This window comes from Salvia hispanica, chromosome 3 (assembly GCF_029641045.1).
Source record: "Salvia hispanica isolate PSC_SH4W2 chromosome 3, Shi_PSC_v1, whole genome shotgun sequence".
NCBI lineage: Eukaryota > Viridiplantae > Streptophyta > Magnoliopsida > Lamiales > Lamiaceae > Salvia > Salvia hispanica.
The window spans coordinates 46,719,077-46,743,315 of NC_142694.1; the positions used below are offsets into that span (position 1 = coordinate 46,719,077).

The following is a 24,239-nucleotide window of genomic DNA, read 5'->3' on the forward strand; positions in this document are numbered from 1 at the left end:
AGCTGTGAGGCCCCTAATACACCCCCTTACTTAATTTCTTAATGTTATCATCCAACTAAATAATCGTAGTCATTCACATCCAATTATTTAATTATTAGATAATCTTTAAAGATCTAAATTATAAAAACGTCGACTATATGTGTATATACTTAATTTCTTAATGTTATCATCGACAGAATAATATGTCATTCGCATACAATTATTTTATTTCAAGTCTCTTTCTCTTATATTACTACTCCCTCCGTCCCAGATAATTTGGGACACTTTGACCCGGCACGAGTTTTAAGAAATCTAATGGAAAGTGAGTTGAAAAAGTTGGTGGGATGTGGGTCCTACTTTTAAAGTATTAGTTTTATAATAAAATGTGAGTAAGAATGAGTTAGTGGAATATGAGGTCCACTACCAAAAATGGTAAAAGTGAAGTGAGACAAATTATGTGGGACGGCCCGAAATGGAATACTGGGTCGAATTATCTGGGACGGAGGGGGTATTTCTTAAAACTCGCGCCAAATCAAAGTGAGACACATATTTCGGGACGGGAGAATACAATTTTTGTCAATTTATCTTTACTCTAGGCAATTAATTCTATATTATATCAAATAAAACCATCAATTGGAGACTTGAACTTTTGATCTATTGATTGAAAAAGAAACGTTCTAGTGAATAACGGTCAAAACTTCAGTTTGTTGCCTAGTTGGAATTCTGCCTCACTGAGCAAGCCACGTGCTACCATTAACACTATTGGCAACCATTGGTTGCGACGATGCCCGAATCATCGCACCCTTCTCAGTCAGGAAGGGTAGACTCGACCTACTAGAACCATTGACCATCCCTCCGCTTAGTGGGGCTGGGAGCCCGACTCCGGCACCCTTTTCAGTCAGGAATGACAAACTTGACCTACTAGAACCATTGGCCATCTCTTGACTTAGCGGGGCTGGGAGCCCGAATCCGGCAACGAAGGGACGTCTTTCACCATTTAAACCCCAGGATTTGTGATAGTCCGAAGAAAATCCCCCAAAAAGTTGTTGTTGCTTCAATTCAGCCAATTTTTGAGATGCAGCCATCAACTTGCAAAATTCAACCCTAGATGATGTTGATGAGTGGCTATCCATATAGGGAATGTGATTATTCATCAAATTCACATTATTATTCATCTCAAGCTTTGATGATCCAATCTTTTCATTTGCACACACTTTCTTCTTCTTCGTCTTCGTCTTCTTAGCTGATTCAGAAGCAACCATGACTCTCATCTCATCGCGCATACGCGCAAACATGGTCTCCTTGGCGGATGCAAGCTCGCGAACTAGAGAATCCGCGAACACCTTTAGATCTTTCAGCATTCCCTCATCTTTCAAGCTTTGTTTCTTCTTAGTCGTCTTCTTATTCTTCTTCGTCGTCCTCTTATTCTTCTTCGTTGTCACTTCCTTCTTCCGCTTGATTGGTTTTACCTTCTTTTCTTCAACTCTCACGGCGCCATGGCTTCGTGGATCATAATCATCACCATCGGCATCATCCTTCGCAAACAAGACTAGCTTGTTTGATGATCCTTCTTCATCATCGCTTGAGGAGTCTACGACGGCTTTGCTGCTCCTAACCTCCCATATCTTCGCAAATCCTTCGTCTTGCTTCATCATCAACCCTACTTCTGTTTCATCAATCACACACACACAAATCCTCACTAATCAACTAATTCAAAAAAAAAAGGAAAACACTTCTATAAATTACCATGAAAATAATATGATTTCCACAAGAAATAGCTGTATTTACCGTTATAAATATCTCGATATTCCCTATATGAGTGAAAAAGATAAAATCTCTCAGCCTTCAATTATTTCAAGCATTTTCACTCAACGAGGGAATGAAAAGATATGATTTTCAATCTTACTATACTTTTCGCCTTATTTTCTATGTTTTGATATTGTAAACAGAGCCCCTTTTATGCAATCTAATTTATACTAATTTTCAGGTTATCACGTTTTGAATCAAGATTTTTAGTCACTCATTTTTCTTGTTTCAGAGATTTTCTAATTCGAGAGATATTTCGGTTGTTGGTTAAATCTTATTTTATATGGCTGTGATTATATATGGTGACATATGGAGCTATTTAATTAACCCACGACTAAATTCTGGAAATCAAATAACGATTGTCTAACAAATATATTAGCGTTTCCTCGTTGAATTTTTTTTAAATTGATGTTTTTCACCAAAAGGTGTCATTTTAAAATTGAAATATTTGTTAAATTGGAATTATTGATTTTACTTTTTATATAAATGTAAAAATGCCACACATCAAGATATTTCTTTCAGGGACAGCCATGGCCCCCCAACATTTGTACCTTTTAAACCCAAGTTGATATTTAAAGTAACTGAAATTGGAGTTTAACAATAATCATAGAGCATTAACTTGGTGAAATATCATGCGAAATATTACGCTGTTCACATAATACTTTCAAGACCAATTGTATTAGATGACAAAAGGAGGAGAAAGAATTACTGAACCACAGGAATTCCATCTCGAATCGAAGCCCACACTTTTTGTAAACATTTTCACAAATCTCAACTCTCTCATACCTCAACTTCTACTAAGTCCAAATCTTCCCCTCTACTCTGAATCCGACTCCACGCTTCCCATTGCCTTCAACCCTCTCGGTCTCTGAATAAATCAAACAACAATTTAATAAACCAGAGAAAGATTTTTATTATCAATAAATGACAACAAAATTAAAGACAGCATCCTGGATTCAAACCTCAGACCTTTGGCCTAGAGAGAGAGTGAAAGGGAGGAAGAAGTGGTACCTTCTTAGAAACCTTCTTCTCTCGGACCTCGTACCTTTCCAATGTCAGATCGCACAACCATGCACCTGGACTAACCAACTGCAAATGCACAACATAATAGAACTCAGACTCCATAATTTTTTATTGTATGTTTAAACAGTTTACTGATCCGTTATTGGGATATACACATATAAATCATACTCTCCTAACTGAGATTCGTATTCCTTTTAGGACTGTCCAAAGATAAGTGAGTCATTTCTATTTTTGATAAAAAAAACTAACACCTAGTACTTTATTCGCTCTACTACTTTATATAGCTGAACTTGCAAAAAAACAACCAAAAAAAGAGTGCGCTGTCATCATATAAAAGAATGAACAAGAAAACAGAGCCCCCACCAAAACCAATTTGCATCAGTAGTTCCATAACATTTAATTAAAAACTTGCAGTAAAATACTCTATGGAAATAATCAAATTGTGATGGTGGTGCGAGGCTACTATTATGAGCAACTTAAAGTCTACCAAAAAAGTACGGACTAAAAAATCATTTCCATATCGAATTTCTCTCACAGTAAAAAGAATAAATGCAAGTTGCAAACAACTACTTTCATTTCCAAGTAATTGAACAACTGATAATCCAAGTTGAATATGTTGAAAAGTCGCATACTTTTAGTATGAATTTTGTCGTAAACGATGGAACCCAAAGTCGCCGTTCGTTTACGACCAAAATGGATGAGCAAGACATGAACATTGCACATAGATTGCACCTACCTATGCTGCTACCATGTCTAAATGGGGGGTTCTTTTTTTTCTCAAGCTATATATTTCACGCGCTTCATTTAATTTGTGCAAGTATTACCTAACATGTACCAAAAAAGGATAGCCAAAATAAAGTTGTGTGTTTTCTTATGCTTGGTTTTTCATGATACGGAATCTAGATCTATCTTTCTTTCCACACTCCAATACCCATATTTAACTTTATTACAGAGTACTATATAATTACACTAAAGGAAGGAAATATTTCCTTATCTAACACGAGATGAATGGAGGAATGGAGGAATGGTAAGACTTACGTTGAGTGTGCGTTGGATAAACTTGGCTCGCTTCTTTGGTCTTTGCGGGAGCTTGGACCCTTTGATTGCCATGAAATCTTCTTCCTTCTCCTTGTTTGTCAGGGCGATCACAAATTTCGGTGGCCACATCGCCAAGATGGTGGTGTCACCGCCAGAAGACGAGCCGCCCTTTTTCTCATCATGGCCTGTCCCGGATGACCCGGAGCCACCACCTCCACTGCCATGTTGATAGTGGTTGTCGTTGCGGTGACTTGAATTATTGTTGTTCTTGGTTCTATTACTGTTGCCGGTGGTACCACCCCTCTTCTCTCCTCTTTCAGGGGATGTCAAACCCCTTACTCCGTTGCTGTGTCCTCTCATACCAAGAGAACTCTCTGAATTCCTAAAGATTGAACACAACAATAGCAAATCACATCACTATTCATAAAATATGTAAATAAAAATACAAACTTCAACCACTTCTATGATAAATTTCACAACATACATATACAAGTGAGAAATAATACTGAATACATATAAAAACAATAAACAATTAAAGATTTTTTAAAGGGTAGGAGGGGAATTTACAGAAATAGCCTTGTGGGGAGTTCTGGAACAGAGATTTCAACTATGATGAATTTCACATCATACTTCAAAAATTTTATACCAGTGAAAATAATACTGAATATATATATAAAAACAACAAAAAATTAAAGATTTTGAAAAGGGAATTACAGAAATAGCCTTGTAGGAGACTTCTGGATCAGAGAATTGGGGGAGTTGTTTTAAGAGAGTGTATGGTTTCTGATATGGGTCAGCGCCTTTTATTTAATACTCCAAAGAGACGTGGTATTTGGGGGCAGTGTGTGCAAATACAGATACAGAGAGATACATACCAAATACGGATAGATAACGAAAAACAGAAAAGGGCTGGAAGAATCTGAGCCGTTGGATTGAATTCGTTACCCACTGTTTAATAATTTAAGCGTACTAATCTTGAAAATATTACAAAAATGTGGCGTAGATCTAGGAAAATAACAATTCATTGCCAAAGGAGTGGAAATGAGAGGATAAAATAGTGGTCCACTTTCCGAAGCCAACCAATTAGCAGTTTCCAAGAAATGAAGGGAAAATGGCATCACTCCACGTTATTCAATCTTTAATTGCTATTGACGAAAAATACTTTTTCATTTTTACTTTGCCGAAACCAAAAATACAATTATCAACGCACATTAAAAACCATTTATCCACATGAATTATTGAATCCAAAAAAGGAAATGAATTCGGTGAAGAATGAGGATTACTTTACCTTTGTATACTATAGAGTATAGACCCAAATAAAACAACTTTGATTAAAAACAGCATCAAAATTCAAAACCAGAGCAAATAAGTCAACATACAAAGAAAAAAGTAAAATTGCTCATTATTTTTGGGGAAAATTACCTCAAAATAGCCGGCCGCTGACGGAGGTTCAAATAGCCGTTGCTCTTATTGGTATCGAGCTGATTCGAGTTGGGATTGAGATCCGACCTGACAACCCGGCGATCGATCCGGGTGGTGGCCCGCTGAACCGGACCCGAGTTGTGGTCCTTGGCCTGGAACTTCATGCAGCGGAGCCTTTTCCTGTTGCCCCACTGCAACACGAAGTCGGACGACGTCGTAGCGGCTGACTTGGATTCAGATCTCAGCAATAAGCCGTCTTTATTGGTGGAGTGGGGAATGTTCCTCTCCATCGCCCCCTTTTGTACGCCTGTACGCCGTCAAGTAACATTTGCTTCTCGTTATTAACGGAAGTTAAAGGCTCTGTTAAGTTAAACTACTGTGCCAATAATGGTGTGACGAAAAAGGAAGATAAGATTTATAATAAAAAGAAGATCACCGAGTTTCAAATGGGCAGACTTTTCGGCCAAATGCAGGTAAAGAGATCAAATAGAATACTGCTAGGGCTAGAGAATCTGGGGAGAAATGGTTCAACACTGGAATTCTGCCCAAGAATTATGGTATACAAGTGGAGAAGAATTGAATGCGTGGTTTAACCATTGACTGAATGAAGATATTTTATTTTATTTTTCTGGAAAAAGATAATGTCAGGAGCAGAGCACTCTGTTGTGGTTTTTGACATTTTTGGGCTGATTTGCTCGATGTGGCGACGAAAATTGTTGATGTATAGCAAAGGAAGAAACGGCTACTTTTCTTAAAAATTAGCTCCTGGTTTTTTAGGTCAAAACTTTCAGATAGAGGAAATTTTTCAGGAAAAAAAAAACATTGTTGGAGATTCACAAAATTCGAATTGTGAAGGCGAAGAGATTTGAGCAAACTTTGAGATAGAGCACTTGAATCAAACATCAAGCTGAAACGATTTGAAATATCACGTTCCTCGAGAGAGGGAAGGAGGGAGCCGGAGGAAAGAAAAATCACCATTACCTGTTCTCCTCCACTGAAACCCTACAAACTCTGCCGATAAAATCTGATAAATATCAGTAAAGCCGGAATCCTCCAAATCTGCAACAACAGGCAACCAAAAAAATTTCGTCACGCACAAAAAATGTAAATCATACGCCAATTTTCTAATATTATCCCAAACAAATTACCTTGGTCTCCAACTTGGATGTTAACAGAGTTGAACCTCTCGAAAAAACTTGAGAAGAAATGAATTGATGTCACATACGCCTCAAAAACCAAGCAGAATCCACAGCAATTGAAGCGCTGAAAATAGCGCTTTCAGCAGAGAAACAGGAAGAATTCTGAGGTTTCGTCGATCGATTGCGATCCTCTCATCCACGAAACCGATCTCAAATCTCTCGAAAATTCACCTGTTGAGCAAAATTCAAACAGTATCATTACAAAACAACCGAAGGAATCAAAGTAGAATTACAAAATAATGATAATTACAAACCTTGCAACACAAATCTTCTTCCAAATACCCAATCGGAAGGCATCAAATCAGCACAATCGAGCTTGAATATGTTCTAAAACACATATACAATCATTGAAACTCCAGAATTTAATTATATGCGAAACCTTCTTCAGTTAAACTCGCAGAAATTGCGAATTTCTCACTGTTAAATCGTTTGATCATTACAAATTCAGTGCATCACCACTCAGAAGATAACACAGCCCTCCAAATTTATGAGAGAACCTAGAGATGGAGAGAGGAATAAGTGAAGAAAGAACACAAAAATACGAAATACTCTTCTTCTCTTTGGAGCCTCCAGTTTTATACAGTCGAGTTCTCCATCTTCAATCTGGACCGTTAAATTATCATAAACGGTGTTGATCGCTCGTCGTTTGGTCTGTTAGATGACGGCGTTACTCTGCCCCATCGCAAGCTGGAATGAGGCGAATGATCTAACGGAATACCTTACGCCGTTTGCAGGCTATTTTATGTAATGAGTTTTTTTATTAACAATGAAATAATGGTGGAGCTTTCTCGCTAACCGGCGCTCTGGCATGCGATTAAGTTAACCGTGGTTAATTAAATGTATTATAGTTAGCTTCGTCTGCATGTATCTAATCTTGCTTTGATTTTTTAAATATTACTACCAGCCGCGGCTGCTGCCAGTGGCAGTCTATTGCAAGCCGAGTACTCGGTGGAGCCGTGTGGCGTGCGGTGGGCGACACGCCCGATGCCGCGGCGGTATTGTCTTTTTTTTTTTTAATCTATAAAATAGAATAAATATAACTTATTTTTCATTCCATTTCATTCTATTTATTTTTTTATATTAATTTTGTTCTACTCCAATTAAAATATACCAACAATTAAAAAAAATGTGAGACGTGACTATGACGTGGCTGAACAAGTTTTATATAGTTGAGGCATGACTATAATGACTAAGCGGACAATTTTATTTTATTTTATATTTTTGGCTAAAGCATAGTTGTTCCACTATTGTGTACACTCGAAAACCTCAAACTCGAAGATTTTGAGAAACCAATGATACCCAAGGGTTTGTCAAGTGATTTCTACATTTGCGCATAAAAATAGTTAAAACTAAGAGTTTGCAATTAAAAAACTAAAGCTTATTTTAGAATTTGAATTAAAATATCAAATTTATTAGACATGTAGACTCTTGTAATCTCCGAATATATTCATCTAATTGAGTATTAGACTTACTGGACTTGATAATTCATGTCTGAACTCGGTCAATTCATATCAATCTTAATATGTCGGCAAACAATGATGTAATAATATTGATACATATTCATTCAAATATATCATGCTTTTTACAAAAGTTACAAAAATATATTCTAAAGCAAGAATTTTTATTCCAAGAAAGTTTTTGTAACAACATATGAATTGAGCGGATTTATATTATCATGACATTAAAGTTCTAAACCACGTACTCATAATGACAAAAACTACAATTTCACCAAACATCAACTAAATGTGAAAAGAAAAACAGAGAGCCATCAATTAAAATATAAATACTGTAGAATGAATGTGGGGAATGTTGAACAAAGAGTTACCCAAATGTTGAATTTCATTGTTTTAAACTAGAGGCATAAATTATTTGATAATTAAGTTTCCTCTAAAAAATCGGCTTTATTTCTCAAAAACTATTTTTTACTACTCCGTTTTAATTTTCTCTGATTTACTACTACTTTGTTGAAGTTGTTTGCAACTCAAGAAACAACTCAAGAAATGCCCACAATTCAGATAGTGTAACCGATTTGATCTTATGAAGAAGAATAATAAGAGGGCCTTTATATTTCTGACCACCAATAACATTTTCAATATATATATATATATATATATATATATATATATATAAATATAGCATCAAGCTCATCTTCATATCTACAAGCTCAAATCCAGCACCAATGCTTCCACATACCCCGGCTGCAAGGCGACAGCGAATCAAGCGCTGAATCCCCTATGGAGAGAGCTCCAAGGGTTGGAAGGGAAAGTGGTGCAAGCTTGCGCTGAAGCCTCGGTCATCGCCTCAATCTCCACTCCCTTGTTGCAAATGTTGGCAAAAGCTCGCATGTGCTTCATCCCGTACTGGGATAGCGCCCCACAGCGCGCCTCAAATGTCCTAACCTGTAATTGCAGATAGGAACAAACATGTTCTTGAATGAGACGAGCAGGGAATGGAACGAAGAAGCGATGAATGTTTCTGGGATGTGTTAAGTGTTGTTACCATTGTTTTGATGCAGCTCCAGTCTTCGACAAGAGGTTTCCCGGTAGGTTGGATGTAGTTCATGACTTCGTGGCTCTTCTCAATCCCGAAGAGGAATTTGCCGATCAGTTTAATGCTGTTGTCAACGTGTGCGCGGTGTGCCATAGCCTCAGCGAGCTGGATCTGAGCTTCAACCTTGCGATCAGAACCTTCAGCAGCCTTGCGAAACTGCAAGTAGGAACCGAAATGTGAGCTATGTTACATTTATTGTATCATCGTTTGATCTTTTCTATAATCCGATTGATCTAATAAGTTGAAACACACAAGTGCAGAGGAAACAGAGAGATCAAACTCGATTTCGGCACACTTACCTTATGCCAGAAATGCAGGAGATCAGCGTCGCGCTGGTTGACAGCTTGTGAAGATGGCAACAGAGAATTGTCCACCGCAAAAGTGAAATTATCATTGGCAGGATCTGTGCCAATATACAGATAAAGAGCCTCTGTGTTTAGGGTCACATCACCGTATTGCATGACGTGGGAGCCATATTCACCATTGTCATTTGCTGTTCGCTTCTTGACCTAAACATGCAGTAAAAGGTCATATATGTTCACGAATTGAATATCACTTGGTATGTGTAGGAATCCTCATTTAAGCAAAGAACAAATTTAGTTTTGGCAGATCTTACCAGCTCGTACTGCTGCTTCAAAGTTTCAGTCCGGAGATTGTGCACGTCACTGTTGATAAACACCACAAAGTCGATATTGATCAGGAAAACAATACACCAGAAAACATAGTTTCAGAACTGGCTAGACAACCACCCCACCACTCTCATTATCATACTTTCAAAACTATGCCAGTCTTTTGAGTGACATCAAGATAAAGTTCCCTTACAAGAGAAATCATACACATTCGAGGAAATTTTCTTAATCGCGTACACGTAACCATATATTAATAATGATCTAATGAAGTCTGAAAGTTTGAAGTATACGAGGCATTACCTATCTTCCATCCAGGCAATACTGTAGAGGTCTCCCAAACAGGTGTCATATTCAGGGGGAGGACTCGGGCTCTCTCCTGGGCAGTAGGTTCCCCAACTATTCTCAACCGCATTTGCTGCAGTTGTTGCATATATGTTCAAGCCTTCGGGAAGAAGACCTTCAAATATGCTTCCAGATTCACATGCTTCCAAATAAAATACCTATGGCATAATATGGAGATATTTAGGTTTCCTTTACTTTTTGCTTCAGAGATGAACAATTCCACAAAAACGAATGCCTGTAATCAAATTACCAGGCTCTTATATGTCCCAGCAGCGTGCTTCTGTTTCAAGACATCATTTAGGTCATTTGCATATATATATGGTCCGGCAGGCGTCCCTGAGTATACATAACAACATCAAGAATAATCAGTCCAACACACAAACTCTATTAACGATTAATACTCGGTCGAATGCAGAGAACTGATAGAGGACATTCTCTCCATGTATTCTGCAGATTTCTTTCATGTTATGGTTATCTTTTAGTTTGTTACTCCATAGTTTATATTTTCCAAGTTTGAGTATATTTAAGGTGTCCAGAAAACAGTTGAAGTCCAGTGATTTGGTGTGAAGGCCTCTGTGGAGGAGTAGCCCTCCACGAAGGGAGGTGACTTCCTCTATCAAGAACATATTTGATTAGAAAAGGGAATGCAGGATAGATTTTTTTTGCATTATATCAAAAGAATTTACTAACCAAGAATTCCAGGACCACCATGATCTGTGTAGTATATGAATATGTGATCATTTGGACCGCTATCCACAACCTTGCCACTGCCTCCTTTTACCGCGGTTTTGTTGCCAAGAATTGCAGCATAAAAGTTTTCAGCAGTTACAGCGTCTCCAACATAATCCTGTCCCAATTAACTATATGAGGAAAACATGGCTTTTTCTATAATTGACAAACAACTAGAACACTTAAAACGACACTGACCTTTGGAACTCCCTCGTAAACGTCACTACCATGCGGGTTGTTTATGATGACACCAGGCCGAGGGTTTTCACTGTTATTGGCAATGTCATCGTACATGAAAACAACAATGTTTTCATCCTTCAGACCACCCTTCTTTAAGATTTGATACGCGTGGCACACATCAGCCTAGTACAAAACAAAAGGAGCATGCATCAGCTTCACTGATCCGTTACAGATGAAAATCGAGGTCGTTCACACATAAAACAAGTCATGAATAGCAAGCTGGACCAATATAAGCAAATAACATATAGGTTGCTTTCATGTGCTTTTTGCAATATCACTTTCTTTGTTCTATCATATTTGGATATTTTCCTTTATAATTGATTGTCCTCATTTTCATGCCAAGTTTACTAATCAAATCGGCATCAATATACTTAAAGTTTCCTGCAATTACTAATTCATCTCAACTTCAATCCAATTCAATTCAAGGTAAATAAAGATGCATATCAAGAAAAAGGAAAATGTGAATTTTCAGGCAACTAAAATTAATTGGGGTTCTGGTGACCCACTCTCACGAGTCACGACAAAAAGAAATTATGTTTATGATTAATAATCTTTGTGGGCCCGCTAGGAATATGCCTTGACAGCCTTGTGCATTACTGAAGCACGCAAAAGATAACTGCAACTTGAAATATAAATATATCTTTCATAACTATATTCATTCAATTCAATAATTCGTCTTAAACCAAGTAAAGTTTGTCACTGATAATTTTGATTTTCGAAGTAAGAATAAGCTCAATTTAGAAATAAAATCATGGAAAAAGTTTAAAATAAACTGTATAGAAAACCAATAGTTTAAGCAAACACAAGTCAAACTGTAAAAACTAAAAATACTACTACTACTATGAATGAAAATGATTCAGTAAACATGAGTTCAGTAAAATTAAGATATAAATCGAAAACAGTTTAAAAACCGTGAAATTAAGCAGAGTAACAAAACACTAGCTTAATAACTTCAAAATTAGCTTCCAATAACAAAAAAGTAGAACTATTTCAGTCGCCTAACTAGTTGCAGGAGCAGATTTCCAGTAAGCATCAACAAATCAACATAGAAATAAGTAAAAATTGGTAACAGAATTTCGATCGCGATCACCTGATGCCGATAATTCCAGTAGCCGTTGGATCCAGCGAACAGGACGGCCCATCGAGTCCCCTCGGAGCCGTCGTCGGCGCCGACGCTGAAGAAGCGGCGAGTTTCGGCCGGCAGCTTGAGGAGATCGTGGCGGGCGTGAGCGGCAACGGCCAGGATCGAGAGTGCAAGGACGAAGGGTGCACCGGCGGCGTAGCGTATCATTATCCCCGGTGTTGAAGGGATATAATTATGTTGTGTGATTTGGAGAATCTGAATGCGCGATTATATAAAGATTGAAATTGGAGTTGCGTGTGATTAAAATACGAATTTTATTTAATTATAAAATTTTGTTTATGATTTGAGTTTGCAATTTAACAAATATAGAATTTACAAGTTTGAATTTGTTTACTTGTATGATTTTGTAGTTTATTATTGTGACGATAAACTTGTAGACTATAATTGATTAATTAAATCTTACTCCGTATTAGAGAATTTCGTTTACATTTTAATGCATGCGTGTGTAAATATTTTGATGAACTGGTGAGAGTATGTGTGATTAAAATTGCAAATTCGAAATTGTAATAGTATATGATTAGAAGTAAAGTATACTACCCGTTTGATAAGAAAGATGGATATAAAAAGATACTATAAAATAAGATAAGAAACGCGGGCTTCGTGTTAAAGTATGCGTTAATAAGATTTTTCGTTATTGTTTAGTAGAAATGAAATTATATTGATTTGTGTAATTAGATAACAATGGCTTAATTTGATAAATTGATGGGTTATATAAATATGAATAAAGACAAATTTTAGCAAGAATAAAACGGACCTTTGTCTTATACTTTGAGTTAAACTTGCATGTAAATATCTCACAGTTAGAAACGTCCATTTACAATTTTTTTGGTATTACTAGTGACTCGTAATTCTTGTCTCATGCATAACGTAGCTTTATCCAATTCTATCAAAAATAGTGTTTTAGTTGTTTGCTAATATTCTAGCAATTATATTTAATATTTTATGGCACTAAGAGAATATCAGAATATTGCTAATCCCACTTTTTCTTGATTTAAATTTAGTTTATATCATGTGCAGATGATTTGAAACTATTTTCGAATAGTTTATGGAATCGTTTAATAAGAGAATATTAGAATATTGTTAATCCTACTTTTTCTTGATCGAAATATATTTTTATATAATTTGCAGATGATTGAAACTATTTTCGTATAGTTTATGGAATTGTTTAGTACTAATACCAATTTTATTATATATATAAGGTCACGTCAAAATGCAAATAATATTTTAATGCATTAATCAAGAAATATAATCTAAATGAGTTGACAAGATAAAGATTTTGAATTTTAATTAATAGTGCACAAAATATTAACAAAAGGGTATGATCATTAATATGTTAAAAACTGGTCATTTTCGTGGTTCCTGTGTATTAACATGATGATATGAATATGGTATATTGGTATGTATGGAAGATGTTATCTCAATCGCTACTATGACACCATGCTAATTGCTATAGATGTGATATCATGTGCAATTTGTGGCGATTTAATTTGTATTTGATATTTATGAAGCGGTTGTAGATTAATAAATTGACACTCTACACCACATATATGTATTTGATAGTTAAGTTTTTGTTTCAACGAACATAATCAATTTTCATTTGTTACGAACCGTTTTCCCAATAATTCAATCTACTGTATCAACAATACACAAACTCGATATATAATCATATAATTAATGTAAATTCAATAAACTCATATTGATACAATTATTAAGTTATATTTTCTTTTTACCAAAAAATATTTTATGGGTAAGTTATGATTAAGTTTAAATCTCACTCCTCCATAATTAATAATTACTGTTAATATATCATATAGTATAAAAGACAAACACATTAGACGAGGCATAAATCAGTAGTGGTGTTTTCCATTGCTTGTTGGAGTACATGTTAATTAATGGGGTCATGACAATTATACAACAACCATTCTATCTTTTTTGCTTTCTATATGCAGTCAATATGTTAAAAAAAAAAATTGGGTTTTATTGGCAATAATTAGTTAGGCCACTAACACAAATAATTTAAAATATACTACTGTATATAATAAAAATGCAAAACCAATTTTAGCACCACCAACCACATAGCAGTTTTCGCCTTATTTTCTAATAGTAGCATCCTATCATAATCTTTGAGCTAACACGCATAAAAACCTTTATAATACTTTACCAACCAAACTTTGATAAATAAGTATACTATCTCAGAGATTATTGCAATTTGCAATGGGGGCTATTTTATTTTGACATAAAATTCCACCATCACAATCCTATAAGACGCAATTTAAGATTTTCACACATCTTTTAGTTTATAAAAGGAATAACTAACTGACTAGGGAAAAAAAAAAGTATATTCATTTGCATTCATGAAGGAAAAGGTAAATAATAGAGATTCTACATCATAACTTTTTAGCTTGAATGAACTGGTTTTGATTGAGTTACGTAACAAATATCAATATTTAATTATATTTATGTTCATTTCCGTCATTTTTAGTTATTTACATAATCTACTCCATGTTTCCATCCAACTGCAATATAATGTTTCATTTCGCTATTTTGGTTTAAAAAGCTCATTTGCTTTGTTTTTTTTTTTTCATTTTAAATCATATTTCATACTCCCTCCGTCCCAAGATAAGTGACCTACTTCTTTTGGGCACGAGATTTAAAGAATGGTATTTAAATAAGTTAAGATGGAGAGAGTAAAGTATGAGAGAGGGAAAAATAGAGGAGCGAAGAGAGAATAAAGTAGGTGGAAAATAAAGTAAGAGAGATGACTTTTTGCTAAAATTGGAAATAGGTCACTTATAGTGGGACACCCCAAAAAGGAATACAAGTCACTTATCTTGGGACGGAGGGAGTACTACTCCCTCTGTTCCACTTAAGATGACACGTTTTCCTTTTTAGTTTTCCCAACTAAGATGACACGTTTTATTTTTTGGAAACTTTCTCTCTCCAATTAATACACCCAACCACTTTTTCTCGCTCCTATTAAAATATTCATCTTTCTTTCTCTTTCTATATTAATACTTACAACCCCATTTTCTCTATCCAATTAAACACTTCAACCAACAACTCATAAAATCTCGTGCCGGCTAAGATATGTGTCATCTTAGCCGGGACGGAGGGAGTATATAATAGTGAGACTCTTTTAATAAGTACCCTTTCCGTTCCTTCATAGTTGATGCAATTTTTTTTTGTACGGAATTTAAGAAATGAATGTTTCGTATGTTAGTTAATTAGATAAAGTGAAAGAGAGAAAAAAAAAGAAAAAAAGTGAATAAAATAAAGAGAATGAAGTGAAAAGAAATACTGAATTAATACCATACCTGAAAGTAACTCAACTATAAAAAAGTTATAAAATAAAAAATAAGTCAACTATAAAGAAATGGAGAAATACTATTATTTGAGTTAGGATTATTATAATTTACGTCGTAGAGAGAGTTGGTCATTCATTTTTCTAAAGCAAATACTAAGATTAATTTTATTTTTTTTGGTATTAGAGGCTTATAGTGTAAAACCCATTTGTAACAATCAGGCCCAATAACAAATAAGACCCATTAAATATACACAGGCCCAAATCAATTAATCGTAGCCTGCAAATAAAAGTATATATAAATGTATTTTGTTTCCGCCTTTGCCATTACTCCATTCGTTCGTTCGTCCGTCTGCCAATAAATATTCCATATTGCCATTTTTGAATGTTCACCATTAAATGTCTCATTATATGTGTTGTGCTATTATTACATAACCTCGACATAAAAGAGTTGCATTCAGCTCATGCTTATCTGAATATTCACGTCCACAATCGAGGTTATGTAATATCACAAATTCACAATCAGCACGATTATGTAATAGAGAAACCGGAGCTAAAAGGCATTGTGCTAGATTCGAGCATCGAGGTTATGTAATATCACAATCAGCACGATTATGCAATAGAGAAGCCGGAGCTAAAAGGCATTGTGCTAGATTCGAGCATCTTACGAGATTGAGAATCTGAATCTAACAAACACTACATAAATTTACTTCATTTAGAGCTGCATCATCATAGTTGACAACAAAATCCAGAAAGATAAATCACAGCATTTTGGTGCAGAAACATACAGGACAAGTTGACGGCAAAATATAGTGTTACCTTAGAATTCTTGATTAATTACATTTCTGCATCACTGGATGGAGACAACTGCGTTTTCATCCCCTTGCGATGCATCAGCTGCAGGAGACTTCTTCACCAGAGACTTGGGTAGGTCCAGCTCGTCCTGAATACAACGCTGCTGAGGATGGCATAACAGCTGACTCATGTTACGGAAAAGGGCACGCGTCAGTCCTTGACCACTCTCGAAGATGTAGCCCTCGAACTCACTGATTCGCTCAAGTGCGTCAACTAGTGTATCGTACACCACTTGTGGACAGTTATCAGGTCCAGGTTTGTCGTGGAGGTACATCACATCCAAGGTGAAGAGCTTCAGAGACGAAGGCAACTGGGATTGTGGCGGCATGGATGACCTACAGTAGATCAAGATCTGAAACAAGAAAGCCAAAAGATTATGCATAAGCATTGTGGCAATAGACACAGAAGCAAGAAATATGAGAATTTGGAGATGATTCACGGACCAGAATAGGTTCAATTTAGGTTTAAGTGAATATTGAAGAAAAAGACCAGAGAACACAGATATCGCCTTAGAAAATAACATGAAGGAAACAGAAATGAGACCAAATTTTATATTTTTATGGAAAAGATTTGATAATGCTTGAAACTTGTCAGAAATGACTGAGAATGAGGACCACTTACAAAACTTCTTTTCCAAAGACAGCTAGTAGTATCCTGTGAAGTATCATCCTACCATTTCTGCATAATAAGTGTTTATGGAAAACTGATCCCACAACTCCAGCAATCTAAATGCTCTTTCAGAAAATTTTCAGGCAGACATAGAGTAAGAAAGAGGGGAGGGTGGAGATGGTTGGATTGCTCAGTGTCATAAAGATATGAGGATAATGTGAGTTCATGATGGTCACTTACCACACGGAATATCCGATTTTGTGCACGAGATTTTTTTGCTTCGTGTGTTGCTACTTTGAAAAGCTGAGTGAGGTCTGCATGGCTGGTGGATGAATCCACTGAGAGACCTCGGAGAGCGGAAAGTGCTGCATCAACTTCACTACTGAACTCTTTCCGAAGCTTCACAATGAAGCAAAAAGGACAAAATCAGGCAAATATGATCAAGAGAGTAGCATAGATAACAAAATTGTAACAAGTGACAAATCGTGTCAAAGAGCAAAGACCATAGCATTCATGCTGGATATTTCAGCTACCTAATATCAAGGATGCCTATTCGAATGATCACATCTTGATCGTATATACCAGATAACAAAGATTCATATTCAAGTTACTTCAATCTATATCATGACCCTGCCCTCCTGATTCCAACATTAAACCCAAACTGCCACTCTTATATCCACATGCATCGTGCAGCAAATTTCATCTTCCATCAAAAGAAAAAAAATACCGGCAGAGTAAATTATGCCCCAGTACATTTAACATTTTCAAAACTGATAACACACAGATTTCTAGCATACATGGATCACAACCACTACCACAGTTGTGCGATTCTCATCAATGTGACAACCATTCCACTCAAACAGAGAAAAATGCATACACACCACCACAAAATTTTGCACAGCCTATACGCAGAGACTTAGAAGTTAGAATGCATCTGAAAATATCTTATTGGTGGGTTAAGTAAAAGCATTGTGAACATCCCCAGCATCTAAAGCTGTGCAGCACACATTCACACCAAATGCGCAGCATTGTTATCTTATAAATTCGTGATACACATCATAGACTCAGTATACATACAGCCTTAGCACCAGATAGCAAACACACACAAAAAAAATCCCAATCCTAAAACCTGTTAGCTCAAAAAAGAATCATAACCGTTGCTCTTCTGCAATTCAGAATAATACGTAATTTTTCACCATAACAAAGGTAATCAGGCACTAATTCAAGTGATACGTAGGTTATGCTTCAATGTGAACTCTCACCAACTAAGCTAACAGGTGAAAGTTGCAGTGCAGCTTCCAATTTCCTACCAACAGAATCAATTTAACCCTAAAATCGACTACAGCGCAGTAATTAATCAACTAATTATAACTGAAAAGGGCACAGAAATGGTACCCAATAGGTGGATTTGCCGAGGGCGGAGAATGCGAAGCGGTGATCGGGATTGATGGTGAGCTTGGAGTGGACGAATAGCATAATTGCCTGCTTTATGGACTCCAATCGGGTGTAGGGGCGACCGTTGGGCCCGTTCACCTTCATCTCCGCCAACGTTTCGCGACCGACATCAATGCAAAATAGTATGTCCTCGTTTGAGAATCGGACTGCGGGGAGAGTGTATCCGCCACCGCCGTGAACAGCAGGCTGTGGATTTGAGCTCCTGACCTCTGCGACCTCCATTTCTCGCTGGAGTTTCTGGTTAATTTCTGGGTTTTTTATGCTGAATTTAGGGGCTTGTTTTAATTTAGCATTGTCAAAGTTTCGTCACTTATTTTCAATTTCATTTCTTCTACGTAATTTATCACATTTCATTTTTTTTTTTATCAATTTTATAATAAATCTCATACTCCTACAACTAATTTTTTCAATTATATTTTCTAAGATTTTTCAAATTAAAACATGACAAATTTTAGAACAGTAATCTTTTTTTTTTAGTCCGTCTCATAAGAGCATCCACAGCGGTGGCGTCCGTCCGTGCCGCTGAGCACGAGCTCGTCCGTCTGCCGCTGCGAGTTGTCCGTCCGTGCCAGCGGCACGGCGCTGCTCTTAGCTAAGAGCACGTCCGTGCCGCTGAGCAGCCTTACATGGCGGCACACGATTGGCCAACGGCAATTTCGTTTCTTTTTGTAATTTTTTTAAAAAATTTGAATTTAATTTAAAAAATCATTTTTTAATTATAAAAAAATATTTTCCCACTTCTCAATAAATTATATCCGTTTTCTACACACTTTTAATTTATTTTTCAAATTTTCACCCCAAAATTCACTTTTTAATTATGTACTTTTATTTTTTAGAATTTTAATTATGTACTTTTTATTTTTTAGGATTTAATTATGTAATTTTTATATTTTAATATATTTTTTAATTGTAGAAATGTTTTTAGTAATTAAAGTATTTAAATTAAATAATAGAATAGTAGGACCCTTGAGCTTGTCCTTGCGGAAGAGCACGGATGTGGGTGTCGTGCTCTTGCCTAAGGACAAGGAGTAAAAGTGGGTCCGGGCCCACCTCCGTGCTCTTATTTAAGAGCACGGATGGGGATGCTCTAAGAATATTTACTTTCTAATTCTAAAAATAAATTCTTTATAACAAGATGAGACTCATTCTGCACTAATAATGCTTTAAGTACTTTTTCTCTTTACCTCTCTCTTAAATTATCAATTTTATATTAAAAGTGTCGAATCTAAAGTGCATATTCTCTTAGGACGAACAGACGAAATAAATTATTTGATCCTTAAAAAATACTCCCTCCGTCCAATAAATATGAAACGTTTGCTTTTCGACATATGATTTTATGTAGTGTTGTTTTGTTAGTTAAAGAAGAAACAGTAAAGTAAGAGAGAGAGAAAAGTAGAGATAAATTTATTTCTATTTTAAGAAACATTTTATTTTTAATAGGACAACCCAAAAAGTAAAGCGTTTTAGGACAGATGGAGTAATACTTTAAGTACTTTTTCTCTCTACCTTTCTCTTAAATTATCAAATTTATATTAAAAATGTCGAATCTAAAGTGCATATTCTCTTAAGACGGACTGATGGAATAAATTATTTGATCCTTACAAAATGTAATAGGAGTACTAATGAAGTGTAAATAATTAATACACCAAATAACTTTTGAGCGGCGCGCGCTTTTAACTACGCAGCGCCTAGGTTTTATTTCGTCACTCACACTTGCATAATCAGAGACTGAATCATTTCTGTCTCGATACAACAAGGAGATATTGCTGCCTAGCTCAATAAGTATTATTTTCGTTTTTCTAAATTTTCGTTGTTTATATTATTTCTTTAGCTGTTTTCGTTTATCTGAAGCAAGACGATTGAAGGTTTTGGCTTTGTTTACATTTTCATTTATTTTCCTCGGGTTATTGATTCTGTTAGCTTCGAGAGTTGAACGTTTATACTCTGCTGATTTTGAGCTGGTCGGCATCTTAACTTTTTTTAAAAAGGAGTACTAGTATTTTATCTTCTTTGAAATGAATATGCTTATTGTTATTGTGATTGATTGGATTGGATTGAGACTTTAATTCAGAGAATTGAAGACAAACTATTGTGTTAATATGAAATAATTGTACACGTAAACGTTGATGTTAGGTAGCTGAGGTTATACTGAGGCCTTTGAAACAATTGTCTTCTTGATGGAATATTTCATTTGAATTAGGAAAAATTTCACTGCTGTGGGAGAGAGAGTATGCAGGTTTGTGGTGGCTCTGCAATCATGAATTCCATTCAGCAGCCCGTTGGAACCAAGATATCAGCATTCCCTTCTAACTGGACGGGTACCATTGGAAGCCCGAGTCATGTTAGAATGAGTTCGTTCAAGCCTTGTAGATCATCACAACTTGAAGGGAGCTTAGTCACTGGGAGGCCGCCCTCTTCTGCATCTGTTCCTGTACCTGAAATTGGAGGTATTGCTTTTGTAGAACAAGATACTGTGGAAATTGGAATCATCATTTTCCTTCCGTTCTCTTGTATCTGCACGTGTTGTTGTGATGGATTGCATCTCAATTGTTATGCTTTGTAAAGTGATTGAACAAACTAATTGTTTCCTCTTGTGGTTTGGAAATTGAAATGATTAGGAGCTGGGAGCAGCTTTGTGGACAATGGCTTGGAAGAAGTTGATCCAGAGATTCGCAGCATTATTAACAAGGAGAAGAATCGTCAATTTAGAAGCTTGGAACTTATTGCTTCAGAGAATTTTACTTCTCGAGCTGTGATGGAAGCAGTTGGTTCTTGCCTCACTAACAAGTACTCTGAGGGGTTACCTGGAAAAAGGTATGATTAGAATTTAATTATAAGGGGAGTTCAACTTACACTTTCGCATTGTTTAGCATTCTGCTTGTATTCGACTTATGAGATCATATTTTGCTTCAGATATTATGGTGGCAATGAGTTCATTGATGAACTAGAGACTCTTTGTCAAGAGAGGGCTCTGGAAGCTTTTAACTTGGATGGAAATAAATGGGGTGTGAATGTCCAGCCGTTGTCTGGTTCACCTGCTAATTTTGAGGTCTACACAGCGGTTCTTAACCCACATGACCGTATTATGGTAAATGAGATTCAGGCACTTTGCTCTGCTTTTCATGCATTTAGAGCTAACAATTACTCTGATGGTTTTGAATTGACATCAGGGATTGGATTTACCGCATGGTGGACACTTGTCACATGGTTTCATGACTGCCAAGAGACGGGTTTCTGGAACCTCGATATATTTTGAATCAATGCCCTATCGATTGGATGAGACTACAGGTCTTCTTATTTTCTTTCGTTAGTATGGTCTAGGGCTGATCACTTTTCACATATTAACTACAGCTTTGAAATTTTGTTTACATAGGCCTTGTTGACTATGATATGCTTGAGAAAACAGCTGCCCTCTTCCGTCCAAAGCTTATTATTGCAGGTGCTAGTGCTTATCCTCGAGATTTTGACTATCCTCGCATGAGAAAGGTACAAATTCCCATGTAAATGATTCAGATATTCTATTATATTACCTCTTCTTGTCTGCTTGATGGTATTAACATCTACTATTTTTCTTGATTCAACTTGAAGATTGCAGATGCTGCAGGTGCTTTCCTTATGATGGATATGGCTCATATCAGTGGGCTTGTTTCTGCGTCTGTTGTAGCTAATCCTTTTGAGTTCTGTGACATTGTAACAACAACAACGCACAAGGTTAATGTCGATTCTTATCTCGTCTTGTTGTACAAGCTTTGACCCAGAAAATTGGACACATTGTCTTAATCACATCTACTGAGCTTATACGCTGCCACAGTGCCGCATTAACTTGAGTAGGCTTTCATTTAATTGTTTATTTTCCATTTCTCTAGTCTCTCAGGGGTCCTCGAGGTGGCATGATCTTTTTCAAGAAGGAACCTGTTCTGGGAGTTGATCTAGAAACTGCAATTAACAATGCCGTTTTTCCAGGATTGCAGGTCTGTGAATAGTCTGGCTTTGTTGGTCATTGTGTTACTGGATATCAATCTTTTCTTGGTCTAACGATCCACTTGTAAATTTGGGCAGGGAGGTCCACATAATCATACAATTGGGGGCCTTGCTGTTTGTCTGAAGCATGCAAAATCTCCAGAATTCAAGGCTTATCAAAGCAAGGTATGCACTTGGAGTTATATTAATAATAGTAGTAAAAGTTAATAATCGTAGTCAGCAAAAGGCTTGCACATTTTGATACTGATATTCCCCCACAGGTGGTCTCGAACTGCAGAGCTCTAGCATCTCGATTAACAGAGTTGGGATACAAATTGGTTTCTGGAGGGAGTGATAACCATCTGGTTCTTGTGGATCTCCGTCCCTTAGTAAGCATGAAACTTCCATCTTTCTCCTTTAGTATTATGCCCTTTGACACGCAACTTGAGTCATCTCCAATTAATCACCTCGATCACATGTTCTAGTAGTTGACCAAGTTTTTCTAAATTTCCACTTTAGTTTAAGGCTTTAAGCAGTAGGCTGTTATATTAATACATCGTTGTTCGAATAGGGCATTGATGGTGCTAGAGTGGAGAAAATTCTTGACATGGCATCTATTACCCTCAACAAAAACTCCGTACCCGGTAAGTGTACAGTTTCGACTTCTTGTATCAAGCTACTGTATCTGTTCCTTTACTTTTTTTAAAGTCTGTTACTTACTCCCTTGTCTCCCTATACAGGTGACAAAAGTGCACTAGTGCCGGGTGGCATACGTATAGGTTCACCTGCCATGACTACCCGGGGATTCAGTGAAAATGAGTTTGTTTCAGTAGCAGACTTCATCCACGAAGGCGTGCAGATCACTCTGGAAGCAAAGAAGTCCGCTTCAGGCACCAAGCTCCAAGATTTCATGAAATTTGTGACTTCTCCGAGCTTCCCATTGGCCAGCCGGGTGTCGGATCTGCAAAGAAGAGTCGAGGCACTGACAACTCAATTCCCCATTCCTGGCCTGTGAACATAAATGAGGCATATATTGTACTCCTCACTTTGCCCTTTTCTAAATTAGGTCTTTTTCTTGATTTTCATTTGATCAGACAGTGAAACAACTCCACGGTTTTGTTGCTTTGAATGTTGTAATTCTCGAAGCTACATTGTGTTCTTCATCTTTATCCAAAATTTGTGATAGTCATGCACTCTCTCTCTCTCTCTCACACACACACGCACGCACGAACACAAAATTCCTCTTATTGAGAATTCCTCGAAATGATTGAGAATTCCTCTTAGAGGAGTGAGTTCACGTTGTGACTGACATGCCTAAAGCCAACGTGGCCAAGATCGATCGAGCCTTCCACTAGGCTCATGTTGCTTGCTGAGCGTGGACAGTGCTAGCATCCGGCGGGTCGTGTTCTGTCTCCTGGCATTGTTTAGGCACCTTGGCATTTGGGAAGTGGATCTCGAGGAAGATGTTAGGGTCCACCTCAAGGCCCGCCATCGCCACTTCCACCATGTACTCTGTCGTGTTGCGGATGCCCTCTCCCTTCGTGTAGTTGTGCATAATCAGGAGGTTGCTCAGGAACAGCCCCAACTGAAGCTGATGGAATAACCAACTAATTTGAAATGCGCTCGTTAATGGAAAACGTTTCTCTGCCTTTCTTCTTTGCTTGTTTCCTCTCTGCTGTACTTGGCTTCCCTGCTTGCTTCCACCTTCAAATATAATTATACCATCAATAGCAAATAAGATTGAAGCTGCTGATCAGCCAATTTCCTAAAGGCCCGTGTACTAGTGACGAGACCACACACGGGCCATGTGTCCTGCCTCTCTGGTTTGTTGCACACGGGCCGTGTCTTACTAGCTGAATTGGTGGCAGAGACTCAAGTCCTTGCACGGGCATGTGGTTGGCTGGGGAGCTAGACACGGTCTGTGCACGAGTGTCTCCTTTGCTCAGCTCATTTCTCGC

General features: G+C 36.9%; 5 protein-coding genes across 6 annotated transcripts; 1 reads left to right on the top strand and 4 right to left on the bottom strand.

Annotated features, from left to right (window-relative positions):
* Window positions 1-612: 612 nt before the first annotated feature.
* Window positions 613-2,261, bottom strand: LOC148930953 (uncharacterized). The gene has a single exon (XM_089068475.1). It carries the CDS (start codon window positions 1,632-1,634, stop codon window positions 708-710), a length of 927 nt encoding a protein of 308 aa, XP_088924601.1. The 5' UTR covers window positions 1,635-2,261; the 3' UTR covers window positions 613-707.
* A 117-nt stretch (window positions 2,262-2,378) lies between these two features.
* On the bottom strand, window positions 2,379-7,009 carry LOC125214862 (uncharacterized). 2 transcript variants are annotated; one of them, XM_089068477.1, is made up of 7 exons: window positions 6,722-7,009; window positions 6,417-6,638; window positions 6,250-6,327; window positions 5,269-5,575; window positions 3,847-4,228; window positions 2,755-2,874; window positions 2,379-2,653 (listed from the first exon to the last, which is right to left on the bottom strand). In XM_089068477.1, the coding sequence occupies exons 4-7, from the start codon at window positions 5,556-5,558 to the stop codon at window positions 2,603-2,605; spliced, it is 843 nt and encodes a 280-aa protein (XP_088924603.1). In that variant the 5' UTR covers window positions 5,559-5,575; window positions 6,250-6,327; window positions 6,417-6,638; window positions 6,722-7,009; the 3' UTR covers window positions 2,379-2,602. The 2 variants fall into 2 exon arrangements, with proteins under 2 accessions (XP_088924603.1, XP_047972010.1); XM_048116053.2 differs by having other exon boundaries at window positions 2,797-2,874; window positions 6,722-7,008.
* Window positions 7,010-8,477: 1,468 nt separating this feature from the next.
* On the bottom strand, window positions 8,478-12,285 carry LOC125211331 (vacuolar-processing enzyme gamma-isozyme-like). Its single transcript, XM_089069003.1, has 9 exons — window positions 12,048-12,285; window positions 10,916-11,080; window positions 10,679-10,835; window positions 10,239-10,324; window positions 9,947-10,146; window positions 9,634-9,682; window positions 9,317-9,526; window positions 8,967-9,173; window positions 8,478-8,866 (listed from the first exon to the last, which is right to left on the bottom strand). Exons 1-9 carry the CDS (start codon window positions 12,246-12,248, stop codon window positions 8,684-8,686), a joined length of 1,458 nt encoding a protein of 485 aa, XP_088925129.1. The 5' UTR covers window positions 12,249-12,285; the 3' UTR covers window positions 8,478-8,683.
* A 3,804-nt stretch (window positions 12,286-16,089) lies between these two features.
* LOC125211332 (uncharacterized) lies at window positions 16,090-18,588 on the bottom strand. Its single transcript, XM_048111064.2, has 3 exons — window positions 18,262-18,588; window positions 17,107-17,265; window positions 16,090-16,609 (listed from the first exon to the last, which is right to left on the bottom strand). Exons 1-3 carry the CDS (start codon window positions 18,541-18,543, stop codon window positions 16,253-16,255), a joined length of 798 nt encoding a protein of 265 aa, XP_047967021.1. The 5' UTR covers window positions 18,544-18,588; the 3' UTR covers window positions 16,090-16,252.
* A 1,379-nt stretch (window positions 18,589-19,967) lies between these two features.
* Window positions 19,968-23,470, top strand: LOC125211330 (serine hydroxymethyltransferase 3, chloroplastic-like). Its single transcript, XM_048111062.2, has 12 exons — window positions 19,968-20,103; window positions 20,522-20,768; window positions 20,940-21,135; window positions 21,235-21,409; window positions 21,492-21,609; window positions 21,695-21,807; window positions 21,910-22,032; window positions 22,188-22,292; window positions 22,381-22,467; window positions 22,563-22,670; window positions 22,853-22,925; window positions 23,022-23,470. The coding sequence occupies exons 2-12, from the start codon at window positions 20,552-20,554 to the stop codon at window positions 23,294-23,296; spliced, it is 1,590 nt and encodes a 529-aa protein (XP_047967019.1). The 5' UTR covers window positions 19,968-20,103; window positions 20,522-20,551; the 3' UTR covers window positions 23,297-23,470.
* Window positions 23,471-24,239: the final 769 nt, after the last annotated feature.